The sequence below is a fragment of the Sciurus vulgaris genome (assembly GCF_902686455.1).
Source record: "Sciurus vulgaris genome assembly, chromosome: 2".
NCBI lineage: Eukaryota > Metazoa > Chordata > Mammalia > Rodentia > Sciuridae > Sciurus > Sciurus vulgaris.
Window position 1 is genome coordinate 44,866,082 of NC_136462.1, and position 21,687 is coordinate 44,887,768.

Below are 21,687 nucleotides of genomic sequence, written 5' to 3' on the forward strand. Positions count from 1 at the left end.
CTATAATATTTTCTGTTACACTTATTGGGGAAGTTTGAAATTTAGTAAAAGTTTTCAAGAAAATGGACTAGATTTATATGGGAGATTTAAAAAATTATGGTGCTGAGGTATTTAAGAGGGAGAACTGAATAAACCAGCAGAAATGTTTAAAGAAGGTTATATTTAATGAATGATATCATTTGAGATTTTATCTAACTTTTTAAAGGTCCATGGTTACAGATGCTCTTATGAATATTTGAAATTAGAGAATTTACAAAGCAAATAAAAACTCTTACTCAACTTGTTGGACCTACTTCAAATGAATATAATAGAGATACTTCTGAAAAGTACATTATTTGAGGGCTAGGGAAGTGCCTTAGTGGTAGAGCCTTGCCTAACATGAACAGGGCCCTGGGTTTGATTCCTAACATCACCAGAACAAAACAAAACAAAACAACACAACAACAACAACAACAAAAACAGAAAATGACCACAATAAAAAGGTACTTTATTTGGATTTCAACTTCACACAGAAAATTCTGATGGAGTGTAACATACCAAAATGACCAGATCTTGGGTAAAAGATGCATTAATGCATAGATGAAATTACAAGTAGTGAGAACAGATTTTAAGGCTGTACTTGTTAGCTTGGTTTTGAGGAGAAAAATATAAATTCTCTAGAAAAAAGCATGCCCAATGGAGATCATAGGCTTCCCACAGATTAAAGTTAAACAACTGTGAAATTTGTAATAAAACATCAACAAATTAACAAGGAAACAACCACCACAACTGAGAGTCAGCACAAAAGACAAATAATAGATTGGCTTTTTTTCATCCAGGACCTTAGCTACTAAAACTACCAGACATAGAATATAAAATAATGTTGTATAAGAAGTTTCAAAAAATAAAAGATGAAATCATAAACATGAACAAGTAATAAGAGATTATAAAAAATGACCTGACCGATTAAAAAAAAATAAACAAATAAGACCTTTGGAAATATAAATGTAATTGCTGAAAACAAAAACTTCAATGATGGGTTAAATACAATAGAAGAGAGAATTAATGAACTGGAGGATCAACGTGAAGACATTATGGAAAGTGTAGCATAGAGACAAGTTAGATAATGTGAAAGGAAAGCTAAGCTATGTGGAGGACAGAGTGAGAACTGACTTACATGCCTCATCAGGCTCCCAGCAGGAGAAGGAAGAAAGGACAGAAGAGAGAGATTTGTTGTCCTAATGATTGAACATTTTTTCAGAACTGAATTAGAACATGAATCCACAGACATAGGAAGCACAACATGTACCACGCAAGAGAAATAAACCATCAAAAATGCAAAAACAAGTCATCAAAAGATGTACAGCAACATTATTGGAGAAAGCAAAAAATTGAAACACTTTCAATATCCATCACTAATAGAACAGACAGATAAAGTTGTGGTATATTAATAAAATGAAATGCTCTATGCCACTGAAGAATGAATGATTGCTGCATGAAACAATATGGGTGACTCTCAGAGTGAAAGAAGATAGACATGAAAAAATACATACCGTATGATTCCATTTATGTAAATTTCAAACACTGGAAAATCTCATCTATGGAAGTCAGGATAATGCCTGTATTTGGAAAAGCAAAGGGAAGCAGGAAGGGGGCTTCTGGGACAATGAGATGTTTCTTTTAAAATCTGGATGGAGGATATGCTCATCTGTTCACTTTGGAATAGTTTATTAAGCTATACACTTGTGGTTTGTTAACTTTTGATTTGTATTTTATATGTCAATAAAAAGGTTAAGCTGGGTATGATGATCCTGTGATTCCAACAACTTGGGAGGCAGAGGCAGGAGGATTGCAAGTTCAAGGCCAACCTGGACAACTTAAAATAATCCTAATTGAAGTGTTCCAAAAACATTTTTAAGGATTGGTAAGATAGGGATTAAATAGTTTTAAATATGTATGGGAAAATTTAGGAGTAATAGCTGAAAAAAAAGAAATGCAGTAGAATGTACAATTTAAAAGTTCCAACATATTCAGTAATTTCATATGGTATTAAGGGGAAGAAGGAGGTTGAGAAAAGAATACAGAGATGCAACAGTATTAATTGCATTCTAGTTCTTAAATGGAATGGTGAGTTCTCCAGAGTTGGTTATATTATGAAGTTTAATAACATAAATATGGTATGTGTATACACTATATGCTATTTATAGTAATATATATGTTATTAAGCTTCAAAATACATATGTACATACAGATATATATTCTCTCAAATTTTTTAATATTGCATAATAAAAATGCAAAAACTCTTGTCAGGAATCTTTCAGATTTTAAAAGTATGAAATACTGTAAGTTCTGAGTCAGCCTAACATTGTGAACTGCTGGATTTTGTGGTAGTTCTGCAACTTCTGAGGTTCCTCAGCACCTTCTGGTCCTGGAGAGCCATCTACTGGAGAATTGTTTCATATCCTCAGAACAGATTAATTTTTTCCCTTTGGCTTTTAAGTTTTGTATTCAATTTGATGCCTGAGTTAAAAAAAAAAAAAAAAAAGAACCCCCCCAAAACAAACAAACAAACAAACAAACAAACAAACAAACAAACAAAAAACCCAAAAAACAAAACCCAAAACCAAACCAAAACAACAACAACAAAAAGCTGGAAATAAAGGAAGTGCCATCCCTAGGGCTTCAGTGATTTTTATGTGTGGCAACCATTTTGCGGGATAGAATTTTTGGTTTCATTTGCACAGGGGTTTCCACAGGCCAATGCAGGGTCTTCTTTTAGAAAGATGCCACTGGCAAGTGTCAGAACCAGGCCCTTCTGAGGGAGAGCCGGAATGGCGAGCGCATGCGCGGTCTGTGTCCTGAGAAGCCGCCCTGTTTCTTTTCATAGTATTATTCTACTTTCCCGCATACATTAATTTGTTTGCCTTAGATTCAGTTTTAAACTTAGGAAACTTAGGGAAAAAAGTCAGAAAAGAGAGATTTGACTCATAAACTATGAATAAATAAATAGGCAAACGGTGAGGATACCACAAGACCATTGCTATTCCAAGAAGCCGTGGGTACAGATGAGGTGCTGTTCTGTAAGTCAAGGGTCGATGGGGCATGCTGGGGGAACAGGTGTCACCATTCCGGTTCTTGCTACCCCATTGTTGGGCTGACACATGTGGAGAGTTCTTTGCTGTCTACTTGTCTGCCTACCTTCTGAAGATCTAAAAATGTCTAAGCCATGATAAAAACATGGTTAGAGAAACTGAACACCGTAGGTGGGACCTGCCTATGAAACCAAAAATGGATTTTGTAGCACACTAGTCCTCAACGAAAGTGAAACGTGATTTTTATTAGTCTTAGGCAGAAATGTTTGCACTGAGTAAAGACATTGGGCCTGGGCTGGAGGCAGTGGTGCAACCTGTAACCCCAGCAGCTGAGGCAGGAGGATCTCAAGTTTAAAGGCAACCTGAGCAACTTAGCAAGACCCTGCCAGGAGATTAAAAAATATAAAGTGCTATACAAATTCAATGCAATTCCAATTAAAATCCCAATGACGTACCTTACAGAAATAGAGCAAGCAATTATGAATTCATCTGGAAGAATAAGAAACCCAGAATAGCTAAAGCAATCCTTAGCAGGAAGAGTGAAACAGGGGGTATTGCAATACCAGATCTTCAACTCTACTACAAAGCAATAGTAACAAAAACGGCATGGTATTGGTACCAAAATAGAAAGGTAGATCAATGGTACAGAATAGAGGACACGGACACAAACCCAAATAAATACAATTTTCTCATACTAGACAAAGGGGCCAAAAATATGCAATGGAGAAAAGATAGCCTCTTCAACAAATGGTGCTGGGAGAATTGGAAATCCATATGCAACAGAATGAAACTAAACCCATATCTCTCACCATGCACGAAACTAAACTCAAAATGGATTAAGGACCTCGGAATCAGACCAGAGACCCTGCAGATTATAGAAGAAAAAGTAGGTCCAAATCTTCACCTTGTTGGTCTAGGACCAGACTTCCTTAACAGGACTCCCATAGCACAAGAAATAAAAGCTAGAATCAACCACTGGGATAGATTCAAACTAAAAAGCTTTCTCTCAGCAAAGGAAAACTATCAGCAATGCGAAGAAAGAGCCTACAGAGTGGGAGAATATCTTTGCCAATCATACTTCAGATAGAGCACTAATCTCCAGAATCTATAAAGAACTCAAAAAACTCTACTCCAAGAATTCAAATAATCCAGTCAACAAATGGGCTAAGGAAATGAATAGACACTTCACAGAAGAAGATCTACAAGCAATCAACAAACATATGGAAAAATGTTCAACATCTCTAGTAATAAGAGAAATGCAAATCAAAACCACCCTAAGATTCCATCTCACCCCAATTAGAATGGTGATTATCAAGAACACAAGCAACAACAGGTGTTGGCGAGGATGTGGGGAGAAAGGTACACTCATACATTGCTGGTGGGGCTGCAAATTAGTGCAGCCACTCTGGAAAGCAGTGTGGAGATTCCTTAGAAAACTTGGAATGGACCCTCCATTTGACCCAGCTATCCCACTCCTTGGCCTATACCCAAAGGACTTAAAATCTGCATACTACAGAGATACAGCCACATCAATGTTCATAGCTGCTCAATTCACCATAGCCAGACTGTGGAACCAACCTAGATGCCCTTCAATTGATGAGTGGATAAAGAAACTGTGGTATATATATGCAATAGAATATTACTCAGCCATAAAGAATGATAAAATTATGGCATTTGCAGGCAAATGGATGAAATTGGAGAATATCATGCTAAGTGAGATAAGCCAATCTCAAAAAGTCAAAGGACGAATGATATCACTAATAAGTGGAGGATGACACATAATGGGGGGGAGGGAAGGGTTAGTGTTAGGGTTAGAGTTAGGGTTAGGGAGGGGGGCAAGTATGGAGGAAGGAAGTACTGTATAGAGGGTAAAGAGGGGTGGGAGGGGTGGGGGGAAGGGAAAAAATAACAGAATGAATCAAACAACATTACTCTATGTAAATTTATGATTACACAAATGGTATGCCTTTACGCCATGTACAAACAGAGAAACAACATGTATCCCATTTGTTTACAATAAAAAAAAAAAATATATATATATATAAAGGGCTGGGCTGGGGATATAGCTCACTTGGTATAGTACTTGCCTCACAAGCATGAGGCCCTGGGTTCAATCCCCAGCATCAAAAAAAAAAAAAAAAAAAAAAAAAAAAAAAATATATATATATATATATATATATATATATATATATATATATATATATATATATATGGGCTGGGGATGTGGCCCAGTGGTTATGTGTCTCTGGGTTCAATACCTGGTACAAAAAAGAGGAAGAAAAAAAAATTAAAAGAAAGAAATTGTATCTGACCTAGAGAGACAAGACAAAAATCCTGGGTTTGAACAAACTCATATTAGGATCTGCTATGATATTATTTGAGCACTCAAGGTAGTTATTTGACCAGTATGAGTAAAACAAAGCTTATAAACTTGTTCCCTGTTTAGCTAACAATGTACATTTGAAGGATAATGCTTGCAAAGGTTTTGAGCTCTTTTGAGCTCTTCACAAGAAGAACCCCAGTATGTACTCACAGAGTATTGCTGTGAGTTATGAAGCAGCTTTTAAGAGATTCTGTCAGAGACAGGCCAGGCAGATGAAATTGGCTTAGAGAATGTACAGTCTAGACACATTTTTCTTGCTGTCACTTGCTGCAGGACATTTCTCTGTTTGAGCTCTGGTCATTCCACTTAATACCACCAAGCCTCTCTTAGCCACATGGCACTTGAACCTGACATGCTTTTTAAAGTTTTACCCGTTTCATTTTTTAACTATTTCAGTTCACTGCAAGCACAACAATCTGAAATGGAACCATGTTCTAGTCTATGTAGTCTCTGTTGCATGCTGAGCTGTCTACTGTCTGAGCATTTAGGTTAGATTTTGGGCTGACACCTAGCTCAGGTGTTTCACTGTCAAATTAGGTGTCAGATTTTTTTTTTTTTGGTAGTGGGTATTTAACCCAGGGGTGCTGTATCACTGAGCCACATCCTTGGCCCTTTTCATTTTTTATTTTGAGACAGAGTCTTACTAAGTTGCTTAGTGGCTTGTTAAGTTGCTGAGGCTGGCTTTGAACTTGAAATCCTCCTGCCTTCAGACTCCTGAGCTGCTGGGATTGCAGATATGTGCCAATGAGCCTGGCTAGGGGTCAGAATTCTTGATAGTGGACATACTAGCAAGAATATCAGATTAATCTCAAGTGTCTTGATTTTGGTGAGGATGGTATGGGAAAGTTCCCTGACTCTGTGGCAATGAAACCTGGCCAATGTTGACTGTGCATCCTGAATTCAGTAGGACCCCCTAAGTTTTCAAGAGGATGCTTTTTCAACAAGAGTGAAAAGGGAACTTGGGCAGTGTGTGTCATGTTTTTGGGAGTGGGAACAGTAAAGTTTGGTGGGAGGATTTTGCCCACCCAAAGAGATGGTTACCCAGAAGCCATCATGCCTACCCCTCCGAACGATGCCAGTGTTACTGTGGTGTTACGTAGTAATCAGCATCCCGTCAACCTAGGAAAAAGACATGTCAATTCTGAGGACGCACTTCCCATTCCTCATGGAAGGTGACATGACAGGAAGGAACTTCTCTGGCTGAACTCTCTGAACCTGCCCTTCCCAGGGTGCAGCCATTCTTAGGGACTTTCAGGACAAATACAACTTTAAGTCGTTGAACCTTATTAACTGATGTTGGTCTCTGAGGTGTGTCTGTTATTCATGTTTCTTTGTGGAGGTTCAAATTTTCTTTTCTTGTGCCATCTTTGTATGGAATAATTTTGTGTGTGTGTGTGTGCATGTGTGTGTGTGTTTACCTTGACCTATGTGCTTATTTGGAGTTCAGATAAACAAAGATAAAATGGGGGTTCATTTTTAAAAATTTCAAAATTCAGCAAGCGTTACTGTATAATCTTTATGACCTTGCAGTGTTATTTGAATGAGCTCTTCTTTCAACTTTAGATCAGGGATCCGGTTACTGTTTTTGGCACAATTTTATTTGTTGATCATTTATGGTATAGCAGCCCTTTGTGTTCAGAGGTATTTATGACATCGCTTCTCTTGGGTGTACTCATTGGAAGATCCATCTTTCTCTTCAGTTCCAATGAACAGAAGATGAACACACAGAACTCTGGTTTGTTTTACAACTGTTGGTCTTACATGCTTGTTGCGTGATTCTGCAGATGAATGTGTTACTACTTGTTTGTTAAATGTTACTCTGTTTTCTGAGATCTAGGTTTTAAAAAAACTGCATCTATATTATTGTTAATTCATTTATTTATCCATCTTTCTATTCACTCAACAATTATTTCTCCAGCACTGGTGACTGCTAAGTAGTTTGCTAGTCATTGGTGATACCACAGAGAATAAGACTACCCTTCCTTTACTCAATAATTTCCCACCTTTCTTGGGTCAAGCTGCTATAAAGGACATTATTTTGCTAGTATTAGAAAGGGGGAGAATACCTCTTTTGTTATTGATCTGCAATAGTCGTCAATGTTCCATTGGTATTTGCAGCAGAGTGATACATGACTAAAGATGTTTAATGACTACAAAATTATTATAAGCTCCTAAAGTGTTTCCTGGCAGAAAAAGATAGTTAAAGAATAAGAGTAGACTAAAACAGCAATCTCATTGCTATAAGGCTCATCTTCCTATCTTTTCTACATGGTTACTGACGTTTCCATAGCTATCCTCTGTGCATGCTCTGTGATTTTTACCGATATTTAAGTGACAAGTAGTAAATCTTCTAAGCTGCTTCTTGCAAAAGGATGAGCTTGATAGTACCAGGAAAAGACTTCCCTTTCTTTCTCCCAGGTAAATCGGAATCCTTCCTTAATGTCCAGTAGTATCAACTGTATTTTACTAAGTTATCACTGGGAGAGTGTGCCTTGGTTTTATTGTCTGACTCAGAGGACGCTATCTCATGTTGGGCTTTTCAGGGCAGGGAGAGGAGGAGGACTGTGACATGGTGTGTGAGTGCAGGACAGTGTAGGAGACCTGTTGACCCTAGTAGTGTTCTCCTGAACGTATAGACCTTCTTGTTGGCCTTGGCATGTTTAGGTGCAGTCCTCTCTTTGGAACAAGAGGTTGGGGTAAGGGTAAAGTTCCTTTTTGTTCTTTATAGTTCTATACTTTAGGGGAATTAACTGAAGCTGTTGAAGTCCACGTTGGAGTTTCCTTGGCAGGTGGTAGTCGTCAGAGAATAGTGAATAGAGGATCATTATCAGTTGTCACAGTCATTCCATCAGTTCTGATTTCTTAGGTTTGTGGGAGGAAAGGGAACTAAAAGTGACTTTATAATGCTTCAGAAAATTAAAGAAGTGATCTTTTTGGCCTATGATGAATTCTCATTTGTGGAGGAAGATCAGCAAATCCCTCATATAGTTTTGATGGTCCCTGAAAGTTTTCTCCATAAATCTAGTTGTCTCATCACTTTTTGGCTGTGCGGCCTCCTCCTGAGCTTCTCTTTAGTTCGAGTGCATGTTTATAGTTACCCCTTCTCCCGCAGTCAGCATCCATCTTACCCTCTCTCCATTCCAGTAAAACCAGCTGCTGATTCAGTCTCTCTGCCTACTCACCTCTCCACCCACGTCTCCACCCAAGCAGCTGATTGTGGCTGGGGGAAAACACAACCATCTTAATGGGTCTCACTTTAAATTTACGATGACACATCTCAAGTGGCTCATAGTGCCCCCTGGCAGTGCCACCACATTTCCCCTGAGAATTCACTTGCCCATTCTGCGAGATGCTGTTTCACGCTTTCTCCTCTCACCTCCAACCACTGACATTTCTCTTTTCCTATTCAGTTTCTTGTTTGAGAAAATAAGAGAAATATGAAGATAACTTGGACATATTCCTGCCACCAAATCTACCCACTCCCTGCATCTGTGCCTGCTTTCTCTGCCCTTCCTCCTATAGTGGTGGTGAATATCTGTGCCAACCTGTGCACTGGATCCTGGGCCCTGTCAGTAAGAGCCAAGAAGCTCATCTTACACAGTGACCACTACATGCTAGGCTTCGTTCTAAGTACCTTACATATTAACTAATGAAATCCTTACAACAGCCCTGGGATGGTAACGGTAGGAACATTGCCATTGTTATAGATGAAGAAGCTGAGGTGCGAACTAATTCAGAAACTTGATCAAAATTACAGCCACAATAACTTCATGTAGCTCAGACGCTGGGTATAACTGCTCTGTGATGCCGGGTCTCCCAGGACATTGCTCCAGCTTCTTCTCTTTCTCCTGTACCATCATCAGCCTTCTCTACTGGATCTGAAACATCAACTTACAAGCAAGTTGTAGTATCTTCTTTTTTCTAAAAAAAAAAAAAAAAAAAAAAAAAAAATCTTATCCTTTACTCCATATCGCCTTCTAGCTATACCCTAATATTCCTGTTCTTTTTCAGCCAAATTTCTAGAAATACTTTTCTACATTTGCTGTATTGACTATTTCATTTCTAGTTTCCTTTTGAACCACTCCAACCTGACTTTTGTCCTTATTCTCCCAGGGGAAAAATCTTTGTTGAGGTCACTAATACCTTCCCAATGTCAAAACCAGAGGGACATTAGCAGTCTTATTTAACCTCTCCAAAATGCTTCACTTATTTGCCTTCCTTCACATGGCAGTCATCTTGGCTTTTCTCCCATCTCTGTGGTCACTTCTTTGTCACCTTTGTGGGATTTCTCCTTGGCTGGCCATCCTCCGAAGGGTAGATTGTGCAGGGCTTGGGCAGGACCAGTACCCTTTCTGTCCACATTTGCCCTCTTGATGATTTCAAGCTGTCTCAAAGCTTGAGATATTATGTATGATTTGTTGACTCCCAAATTTTATCTGTAGCTGTGACCTTCTCAGGACTTCCAGCATTCCATTTGAATGTCATAGGCATAGCCATTACACAAGCTATCTGAAATAAAACGTTTTGATATTTCTCATTATCCTTTAATTTTCATTTTTAGGAATGTGGGATATTCCTCCTGCACGTCGCATTATAATTATCAGCAGGACTCCTCCTTCAAATTACATTCTAGATCTGACCTTCTAGACTGTACCCTAGTGCAAGGTACTATCACCTGCTCCCTAAGTGTTAAGCAACCTCCTTCCAATGGGACTTGCTGCTGTGTCACTTGCTCTGACATTGATCGTTCTCCACCTTGTAGGCAGAGTCATTTTTAAAAAGTTTAATTCAGATCTGGCCTGTACATACTCCCTCTTTCAGAATTTCCTGTATTCTGTCCATCCTTGCCCCGAGTCCACTCTTCCTTGCCATGCACACTTGCCACAAGACTTTTGTCTTTGCTGTCCATCTGCTGTGAGTGCTTTTCTTGCAGACACTGACCTGAATTAAACAAGATAGTTTATTATTTTGGTATGGTCTCTGTTCAAATTTTACTTTGTCTGAACAGTTTTCCTTAATCTGTCCATCTAAAAATAAGAGCACCTGGCATTTTCTTTTTTTCTTGACAGTTTACTTATATCTACTTTTTTGCTGTATGTCTCCCTGAGTGGCATATCAGCTCTGTGAAGTTAGAAACATTATTGCTTTGTTGCTGTTTCCAGGAATAGCACCCATTAGGTGCACAATAAAAACATGGGCTGGGGAAATAGCTCAGCTGGTAGAGTGCTTGCCTTGCAAGCACAAGGCCCTGAGTTTGATCCCTAGTACTGAAAAAAAAAAAAGAAAAAAAAAGAACACACACACTAAAAACATGTTGAATTTTTGGAATAGTGACAGGTATTAAATCCTACAAGATTAAAAGACCTATAAGAATAAAAAAAGATAAGAGTAAAATTGTCTTTTTCTTTTTTGCATTTCTGGGGATTGAACTCAAGACCTTGCACGTGATAGGCAAGCATTCTACCTCTGTTCTAAACCCCAGTCAGGAGCTAATATTTAAAAAAAATCACAAAACCTCTAAATGATAAAGGATGATGGGTAGGTGTGAAGAAAGTTGTTTGGGAACAGAAGAGAGTCTCAGAATTCTTGAGTTGCTTTGGTTGTTTCTGCTCCCTGTTCCCTGTTGAGTAACCACTGTGTTGACAGCCAATGGGACAGATGAAGGGAAGGCCTTCAGTTAATTCTGTGGGTACTCACCAGGAGCTTTGTGGGTACATCCATAGTTTGGGGGACTATGAGAGTATTCCTAGAAAATTGAAATTGTTGATCTTATGTACTTTAAACCCATTTCACTTGAAGCCCTGAAAATGACAGATTGCAAATGTTAACTCTTAGGATTGTGATAATGACAGTTTTTTCTCACTTATTGCTTTTCGGACTGTCCTTGATACATATCCTGTTTCCCAGTTTCCTTTAGAGTGGAATTGAGAATGTGGATAAAGTTGTTTCCAGTTTCTTGGGTAACTCCTCCTCAGGGAGAATGGGGCCCAAGAGTGGATTTCTGTGCCACTCACTTAACATTGTTGTGAGATACTTTTACTGATGTGAAGAATAGAAAGGAAATCATGCTAAAATAATGAATTTTCATCTTTAATATTATGTGAGATAAAGGGATGGGAACAACTGTTTTAAATTCTGTTGGTATCTCAGTGTAATTTCTGACAGATACATCTTTCATGACCTCTAGAATACAGAAATGGGATGTTTCTTACCCCTGTAAACATAAATTGATAACAACAGTACCTCAACTTTGACTCTCAATAAGCATGACGTATGATACTTATCTGATATAATGACGGTTTTTGAAGTTTAAAATATGTGGTATACGGACTGGGGATGTAGCTCAGTGGTAGAGCACTAGCCTAACATGTGCCAAGTCCTGGGTTCAATCCCCAGTATGACAATGAAATAAAATGAAATGAAATAAAATAAAGGGTATATGGTGGGTGCATAATTCGGCAAAGCTCATATCATCTGACTTTGGCTATAAAATTGGTATTAAAAGGCCAAGCATGATTATTTGGTAGTGTTTGGATCAGCTGAAAGGCTGCAGGTGTTTTGAGTATGTGCTCATTACATGTTTTCGTGTTTCCCTTCGATTTCTGTTTTGCCCAGAGGGGGAAGAAGATGAGGATGAAGAGGATGAAGAAGATGAGGAGGAAGAAGAGGAAGATGAGGAAGAAGATGAGGAGGATAAAGAGACGGACTCCCTGGATGAGAGCTTCGATGGTGACTCTGAGCTGCCGGGCTTCACCCTCCCTGGCATCACGTCCCAGGAACCTGGCTTGGAGCAGGGAAACCTGGACCCACTGGAGGGGGCCACCTACCAGGTGCCCGATGCCATTGAGTGGGAACAGCAGAATCAAGGCCTGGGTAAGAGTCCTGTACTTCCTTCTCCTCCCTCCTTCCTCCTTTACTGTGCTAAGGTGACAGCTTTCATTCTTTGGCATCTGTCATGGAGCAAAATGATTTTTCTGTTTATGAGTAGTTCATTTGGGGAAAGACCAGTTATTTCTTCAAGAAGTTTATGTTTGCAAATAGCAGATTACAACTGCTCATTATGAGAACAGTTACCTGATTTGGGGAAGGAATTCCATTTTTCCTTCTTAGCTGGAAGAACTTTAGGAAGACTTGTGAATAGGGAGGAGACGTGTGCAACCAGTGTGTTAACGAGAGCACAAGCACACGGGAGGCAGGAACCAAGTGTGTTCTGTCACCCTCTGTCTTTTCAGAATTTGTTCCTCAGGGGAAATTCTTCCTCTGCTAGTAGGTGAGCATTGGGATCGTCCCATGACTTTTCTGTTTATTGTCAAACACAGTCTCCTGTCACCAGCGGAGGGTCCAGATATCCCTGTGCTTACTCTCTTTGTGCATGGCCCATGTTTTCCACAAGAGACTCCAAGGATGCAGGCTGCATCCCTGCCTGGTCCTCCCTTCCTGCCTCAGAGAAGCTCCCCAGTCTATTCCTTTTTCTTGTCAGGAGTACACACTATTAAACTCTGGACGAGAGTCTCTCTCTCTTTCTCTTTCTCTCTCTCCACCCCCCTCTTTTTTTGGTACTGGGGATCGAATCTGGACATGTTTTACCACTGAGCTACATTCCCAGTCTTCAAATTAAAATTTATTTCATTTTATTTAGAGACAAGGTCTTGCTAAGTTACTTAGGGCCTTGCTAAGTTGCTGAGGCTAGCCTTGAACTTGCAATCCTCCTGCCTCAGCCTCCTGAGTCATTGGGATTACAGGCATGTGCCACCATGCCTGACAAGACCCACTCTCCTGACCTAATATGAAGTGACCTCTTTAAAGAAATCCATTCCTTAAAACTCTCTTAGTTGTTAAACAGCTGGGCTGGTTTATACCTTCAGCATGACAGACATTAAACTGAAGAATCATATAACTGGTTTTGGAGGTATTTCATTGAAATTTGAACGTGGGTCTGAGACTTTGCAAAGAGAGAGGATACTGAAGGGTTAGTGTCCAGCGGTCAGGCAGAAGGAATTATTGCTGTACATACAATATCTGTTGAACTATTTTCTGAACAAATGCAGCATGTATTGGGCAATAATTACTTTAAAATGTGTCAAATAAAACTGTTAAAAGTTTATAAAGTCATGAAAATGTTATGGTATCAAAATATTATAAAATAAACACAAAATAATATGAACACTGATCTGTGAACAAGTGGACAGATATTTAGTCTGAAAGACTCCTGTTGTACACAAACAGGTTTCAAATGAACAGAAAAAAATACAAAATACAAAGATTACTTATTATAATGCAGGTTATAAACAAAGACAAAAATCTGCACGTAAAGTGGTTCTATCATGTATATGGTAACTGTCTTTTTGGCATGGATAGGATGAATATTTTTGACTCTAGTGCCTTGCTAGGGACTGGATGAGGGAGATTATCTTCCTACAGGAGGAGGGAGTTCATGTGGCATCTACCCTTGGCTGTGGTCAAGGAAATGAGTTTCCTGACTTATAAAGTTGGCTTGCCATCCATGAATAAGTATAAGTAATTGGAGGAACTGTGAAGCCTAGAAAAATGTGGAGAGGATTTAGGATCCAAGGATTTAGGAAAAATCAGGAACTCAGTAGCAAGAACATTGCTCATGTTCTGAGCATGTTCTGAGAACGTTTGAAGCAAAGTAAGTGGAGATGAGACAGGGCACAACAAAGAACAGGGACGTCCACTGCTGGGCCATGCCCTGTTCACCCCTGACATTTCTTTGCAAGTCTTCCTGCTGTTGTCAAATAAGAGTAAACGATGCTCCCCACAGCCTGCTTTCCCATCTTCTCAAAAAATAAAGAACAAAACAATTAAAAAATTCCCTCCATGTCCGGTGAAGAGGGATGACAGGTTAGGGCTGTCTTATTAAATACACTTACCTTCTAAAAGCAGTCAGCAGCATGTTTAATCAAAGTCAGGGCAGATGTGATTTGCAACATCCCATAGTCACTTTTCCTCCTCCTTCCTCTGCCTTAGAGAGGACCAAACCCTCACTCTCACCCTGAGTCCTGGAGGGAAGTGATGTGCTACCAGCAGGGGCAACCAAAGTGAGAAGGGGGCTGTTCCAACCCTCACCTGTCCCCGACAACGCCACCCCTTGTCCCTAGAACTCCAGGTACTTTGGAAATGTAAAGGAATGGGTAAAATAAAAATACAAGAAAACTATAGTTATCTTGTTTCTACTCAGATGGAAAGAGGGGATTTAAATCACAGAATAATCAAATTACTGCTTTTTTCATCTTAGGACTTTGTGCTAAAGATTGTCCAGTTTTGAATGGGTAGATTCCATTTCTCAAGGGTTTTTGAAATATTATAGATTTTTTATTCTTTTTGTTTATTTTGAGTCCTGACAATGGAACCCAGGGCCTCATGCATGCCAGGCAAATGCTCTACCACTGAGCTACCTTCCCAGCCCTAGATTTCCATTCTTAAAAGAAGTTCACTGGATTAGACAAAGGGGAATGAAAGGAAGGGAGTGGGAGAGGAATAGGAAAGACAGTAGAATGAATCGGACTTAACTTTCCTTGTTTATATGTGAATACCTGACCAGTATAACCTATATCATGTACAACCACAAGAATGGGAAGATATACTCCTTGTATGTATATGTCAAAATACATTCTACTGTCAAATAAAAAAATTAAAAAAAAATAAAAAAAAAGAAAAATGTGGAGAGGCTTCAGCTGGAAGCTGCAGTGATTATGGGTTGTGGCCTTGTCATCATCTTCAACACAAATTTACTACTGAAGAAGATTTTAAAGGAATCATCGAGGTATACACTGCAAAGCAAAAACTGCACCCCCTAAAGGGTACAGGTCAATGAGTGTTGACAGTTGTCAGCCACATACCCCCTTCGTGATCACATGCAGAACATTCCTATCATCTCATCCCAGTGATTCCTCATGCCCTCTGCAGTCCCTCCTTCAGCCCCTACCCCAAGTCTACTTTTGACACTATAGACTAATTTGCATTTTCTAGAATTTAATATCAATGGAATCATATGCTATATAGCTTTTTGTGTCTGGCTTCTTTCACTTAGCACAGTGATTTTGAGATTCAGCTGTGCTGTATGTATCAGTAATTTGTCCCTTGTCATGGCTAGGTGTAATTTAGTTGTGTGGATGGACACATCTTGTTTATCAATTCGCCTGTCGATGAGCACTTGAATTTGTTGTTCAAATTTTTAACTAATGGCAATAAGGCTCAGGACACATCACTCTATCGTCTCCTGTTCTGCTTCCTGATTCCAACCCCTGTACACAGCTAAAATTTCATAAATTAGTGATTCCAATTGGGTGATTTGTTATGTTTTTGAAAGTGATTCTTGCAGTTGCTAAGGTTTTTATTTTTCCTATAATGATTTACTATTTCCCTAGGTGATTCTTACTTTTTACTCTTCTTTTCCCAATAAATTCATTTCACCAACCTGTTTTTAGCCTTATGGGTTTTGTGGAAACCAAAACAAGGATCAAATCTTTTAACCTGATCTTTTTCTCACTGGGGAAGATTGTGTTTGAGTAGTGTGTGAAGCTGGAATGTTTTTATAATCCCACCAACTTTTTCTTGGAGGGGCAAGAAAACTCAAAGCCAATACCAGCTTCTGGGTTAGTATTAATTGACCCACTTTCCTAAATACTCTCAGGTCAGGTCCCTACTTGTTTTTTGGTACTGGGGATTGAACCCAGGGGTGCTTAACCACTGCACCACATCCCCAGCCCTTTTTAATATTATATTTAGAGACAGGGTCTCGCCAAGTTGCTTAGGGCCTCCCTAAGTTGCTGAGGCTGGCTTTGATAGCTCACGATTCTCCTGCCTCAACCTTGTGAGCTGCGGGGATTATAGGTGTGTGCCCCTGAGCCTGGCTTTGGGTTCCTATTTGTGATGGATTTTGTGGGAGTAGAGTAATGGCTCCCCTAGAAACCCATGTCCTGCTCTCTGGAACCTGTGAATATGTTACCTTATGTGGCAAAAGGAGTGTGCAGATGTGATGAAGTTAAGGTTCTTGAGACAGGGATGGGAAGAAGATCCTGGATTATCTGGGATGGTCCAGTGTAATCTCAAAGTCCTCATAAGAGGGAGGAAGGAGAGTCAGAGTCATGGAAGGAGATGTGATGACAAAAGCAAATGCTGGGGCGATGGGGCCAGGAGCCAAGGAATGCTGGGAGCCTTTAGAAGCTGGAAAGGGGAAGGAAATAGATTTCCTCCTGGAGTTCTTAGAAAGGATGCAGTGCTTCCAACATTAGTTTTAGCACTGGGAAACCCTTTTCAGACTTTGGAATTTCAGAACTGTGAGATAATATAATAAATTTGTGGTGTTTTAAGCCACTGAATTTATGGTAATTTGTTACAGTAGCAATAGGAAACTAATACAGATTTCCATAAATTATTTAATAAGATGTACAATTTTGTAAATATTGTAAAATTAAATCTACTTTATATGGATCAGTGAAAATGCAAACACTGAGGCCCTTTAAAAAAGTAATCCTGTTTATTATAATAATATTTTGATTGGCTGTATGCTTCAGTCTATTTTTAAGTGGATTATTTTATTTATAGACCTCCCACATCCATTTTACAACATGAATGATACACCAAAGCAAATGTTAAACCCACATATATTTTTTAAATGAACAGATTGAGATGGGTAGTTGGGATTGACTAAAAATATAATGCAAACTCTTTGAATAGATTATAGTCTCACTTCCTGTGAAGTAAACAGAGTGGAAAATGTAGATGACTTTCTAAAGCAAAGCAGTAGATTCACAGCCTAAAATTCTCTGAACGTCTGTTTTCCACACTGTCACATACACTTGCTTTGGAGGCAGAGAGCTCAATTTCACACCAACAAGACATTGTCCCCAGATAGAAGACAACTGCCTTTTCACTCTGCTTTTCTTAAGGGAGAGAAAGTCTTTCTAAGGATTTTTCAGTGGAATTTATCTTTCCCTTAACTGACTGGGATCAGTCCACATGCCTATTTTCCAACAACCATTGATGGAGTGGATGGGGGTGGGTGTCAATCACGACATCCATCAGTGATTTCTGTGTGTTTTCCGTTTTCTTCTCTTGTACTAGACACTTGTCTGTGTCTCTTCTATCCTTCAAGAATCCTGTGACCAATCTTTATTTAAACTAATCTGTGTATTTTACATAGGTTTTGAGTTCATAAGTTCTGGATGGGAGCTTGATGATGGCATTATTTCATTGTTTTTCTTAAAAAGAGACTACTTTAGGTTACTATAGATTTTGTTGATATTCTGGAGAGGTAAGACTTCCAAAAGCCATCAGCTAAGTGCAGATTTATAGTGTCTTCACTTCTTTTGAAAACCTGCTTGTCACATTGGAATGGGTACTTGATTGAGGAAATTGAGTATTTTTCTCTGAAAGTCTTAAAAAAAAAAAAAAAAAAAAAAAAGGTAAAGGGCTGGGGATATAGCTCAGATGGTAGAGTGCTTGCCTTGCAAGCATGAGGCCCTGGGTTCAATCCCCAGCACCGCAAAAAAAAACAAAAACAAAAAAAACAACAACAAAAAAAACCAAAAAAAACCATGGTAAATATTCAGTTAATTTTGTAGGGATGTCTATGGACAACCGAAGGATGAAGAACACTTGTGTACCTTTTAAAATTTTTTTAACCACACATTCATTAAGCACTGTTTTGGTTTTTGATATGGAATTTCCCCCAAGTCTCATGAGTACAGAGGTGAGGCCTTTGGGTAATGATTGGATCATGAAGGCTCTTATTTTAATGGATTAATCCATTGGTAGCTGCATGGGCTATTGGGGGGTAGGAACTAGTTGGAAAAAAATAGGTCATTGGGGACAAGTCTTGATAGGGTTTGTCTTCTCCCCCAATCCTTTCTTTCTCTTTTTGTGCTTCTCAGCTGCCTTGAGCTGAGTAGCTTTCCTCTACCATGCCTTTCTGCTATGATGTTTTTGTATTGGAGCCAGCTGATCATGGACTGAATCTCTAAAATCATGAGCCAAAATAAACCTTTCCTCCTCTAAGTTGTTTATGTCAAGTATTTTGGTCACAGTGATGCAAAGCTGATTAACACGAGTACCTACTAAGTGCTGTATGTTATGGAAATGGTGAAAGGCTGACATACTGCCATATGTCATGAATGACCATGGAGCAGCCAGTAGTTCCATAGATATGAGGTCAGTAGCTGAGCAATTCCACAGCAAGGAAGTCAGTCATCACTTATAACCAGGATTTGCTTTGAGTGGGCAAGCCATCTGTGAGGTGTGACTTTAGGGGTGCATTTGCCTGATCTTCTAATTTATAATAACCTTCCTATGCTAACATGGTTTCTACTTTCCAAAATTATAGACTTAGCTTGGATTGTGATACTATGTCTTCAGAAGGTCTTAGAAAAATATGGAACTGCTTTCTGAGTAGAATAAGCCATTAAGGTATTATCATTTATTATACTCATGAGGGATTGATTCATCAGCTTCATTGCCTGATAATTTAACCAGAAGAAAGGGAGAGGAACATAAGACAAATGTGTTTTGAATCACTAGGAAGGAAGAATGAACTTGACCCAAAATATGGTGGATGGACCTTGTAGAAATAGGTTACATGACCACAAAATTCACTCTTTGAATATGCTAACATTCTTCTCCTTTTCATTTTCTTCCATTTTATTAGTTTGTAACATTTAACATGTAGCTGTAGCAGCAAGGCAAAGATACTTCCCAAAAGACAGTGGGAAGTGTGAGGTTTGAAACAACTCCCTGCAACAAATGTCAGTGTATTTTGATGTATGTTGTTGTGTTAGTCAGCTTCTGGTTACTGTGACCAAAATACCTGACAAGAACAACCTAGAGGAGAAAAGATTTATTTTGATTCATGATTTCAGAGGATTTAGTCCATGGTCAGGCAGCTCCATTGCTTTGGGCCTGAGACGAGGCAGAACATCATGGTGGAAGGGCATGGGGTGGGGGGGGACAGCATCTCAGCTCGTGGCAGCTGGGAAACTGAAGAGAGGGCAGTGAGGGGCTTGGGAGAAGATAAATCCCTTCTTCCTTCAGTGAGGTTCCACCTCCCAGTAGTCTGTTCAGCCATCAGTGGATTAATTTATGAATGAGATCAGATCTCTCATGACCTAATCACTTCCCAAAGCCCCCACCTCCAAACATGAGACTTTGAGGGCATTCCAGATCAAACCCATAACAGATGTGTTGAACTGTGACTTTAAAGGTTGTTCAGGAAGCTGCCAGGACTAACTTAATTAAATATATATAAGGAATAAGGAGGAGGAAAGAAACCTTAGTCTAGTTTTACTGGCACTAGGAGAGGTGGCTCACTGGCCAAAGTTCCCAGACCAGTGGTCCTTAATCTTGACTGCATATTGGACTCACCTGGAGAGCTATAAAAGATACTGATAACTAGTTTGTACCCCTGCAGGATAATTGTTTTAGAACACATAGACTGATGATCCCTTGGTGGGGGGAGTAGCTTCTGCATGTATGGGATAGGGAAGGAGAATTTAGAAGTTTCTGTGTATACAACAAATGGAATCCTTAATACTAAAGAGTTACATTGTTTTTAATGATCATTTGAGTGGCATGTATTAAAAAAATTCCAGTTATATAAATATCAAACTTAAGTCAATATTTAGGCTTTAATTTTCTCAGATTACATTATAGACCCCTCGATGTGGACCATGGAGGTTTGTATGCAGGCACTTGTATCTGGGATGAGAATATTAGTTTCCTTGGGTAGGCATCTGCCAGATGCCTGGTTGTCCTTCCTGTCCTTGAGATGGTGGTCATCTAGATTTCTGGATTAGAGGGTAATGCCATTCACTCTTTCTTTGGAAAGAACTGAATTATTTTTTCCAAATGGGAGAAGTAGGAGACTCTGGTGCTGAAGTCTTTTTTCACATTATGCAAGATACCCTGGTGCCAGAGTTGAAAGTAGAGCTAATTATCATTGCCTCTCAGTGCCTCATGAGGATGGACACATAAAGGAAACCAGGTCTGTAGAGAAGGATGCCTTTTAAGTCCAAGATATTTCTTCATAGATCTTTCCATCTGAGCTGTGGGTTACTTGCAGATTAGTAGTAGTTGGGGATTTCTAGGGAGAAAATTCATCTATATGCCTGTGACAAAAGATTCAAGAAACTCAGGGTGTCGGTGGTTTTAAATGCATTTATTTTGTAAGTTTTCCATTTATTTATTTTTATCCTGTTGTGTTATAGCTATTTTTGTTCAAAGCCCTAAGTCTTCTCTTTAGCATGAGGTAGGTTATAAATAGAGTAGATACACAAAATGAATGGACTTCCTGCTGCTCATTCCCAACTGTGCTCACAGATGTGTACTGAGAACTACAAACACAGAAACTTGTTAGAACCAAAAGTCAGAGGCGCGGGGGGAGGGAGGGAGCGACCAAGCCTAAAGAAAACCAACTACTAATCTACACAGAACTTCATGCACTCTATTCTTTTCTTCCATTTTAATGTTCATGGGACTTCTGATGACCAGTTCAGGATATTGGTTACAATCAAACTACATTTTTTCTTTAACATAAAACATGCTAAGGTGTTTGAAAAGAGGAAAGAGTTGATGGCATGGATAACTTTGTAGACTGTGCTGGATTTTTCTTTTTGAAGGCTGACACTTGAGTTTTCATAACTCTTTGTAGGACTTTCTCACCAAGAATCTCAGGCAGACAGAACTGAGACATCTTGGAATTCATTGATTCCGTAGATCAGAGGCAGAACTCAGATCATCAACACAGACACTATTCCGTTTGCCCAAGTCAGCTGTAGATTACCACCAGTTCTCTTCCCCCCTTAAGTTTTCTTTTGAGAAAATGAATCCAAAGTTAACTCTAAGTCTCAAGTGCCAGTGGGGGCAATCCATGAAGTAGTTGAGTGCTACTGTGGTGTAATGGCGGCCACGATGGCTGGTGTGCATAATATGGTATATCCAGAGCATTCAGCCGGCTCTTTCAGGGGTGGAACCTGAAGGGCAATGGGGTTTGGTTATTAAAATAATACCCTTTGGACCAGCTGGACTCCTGACTCTGATAGTTCACTACAGCAGTAGGTTCTGTTTGAGCTCCAGCACGCCACAGCTCTTTTTGGTACAAAGTACAAAGTAGAACACATGGTAAAATGGTACAAAGTAAAATAACACATAGAAAGTGAAGGAGAGATAAATGTTAAAACAAGGAATCAGAGATTTATATCAGGTAACTTGGGAATTTAG

General features: G+C 39.2%; 1 protein-coding gene across 3 annotated transcripts in view; it reads left to right on the forward strand.

The window, feature by feature from the left end:
* The window catches only part of ARMH4 (armadillo like helical domain containing 4), a 119,109-nt gene that overhangs the window by 30,025 nt on the left and 67,397 nt on the right, over window positions 1–21,687 (forward strand). For all 3 annotated transcript variants that reach the window (XM_079125818.1, XM_079125819.1, XM_079125820.1), the window contains exon 5: window positions 12,070–12,327. In XM_079125818.1, the coding sequence (XP_078981944.1) occupies window positions 12,070–12,327 (258 nt within the window). The remainder of the gene's footprint in view (window positions 1–12,069; window positions 12,328–21,687) is intronic.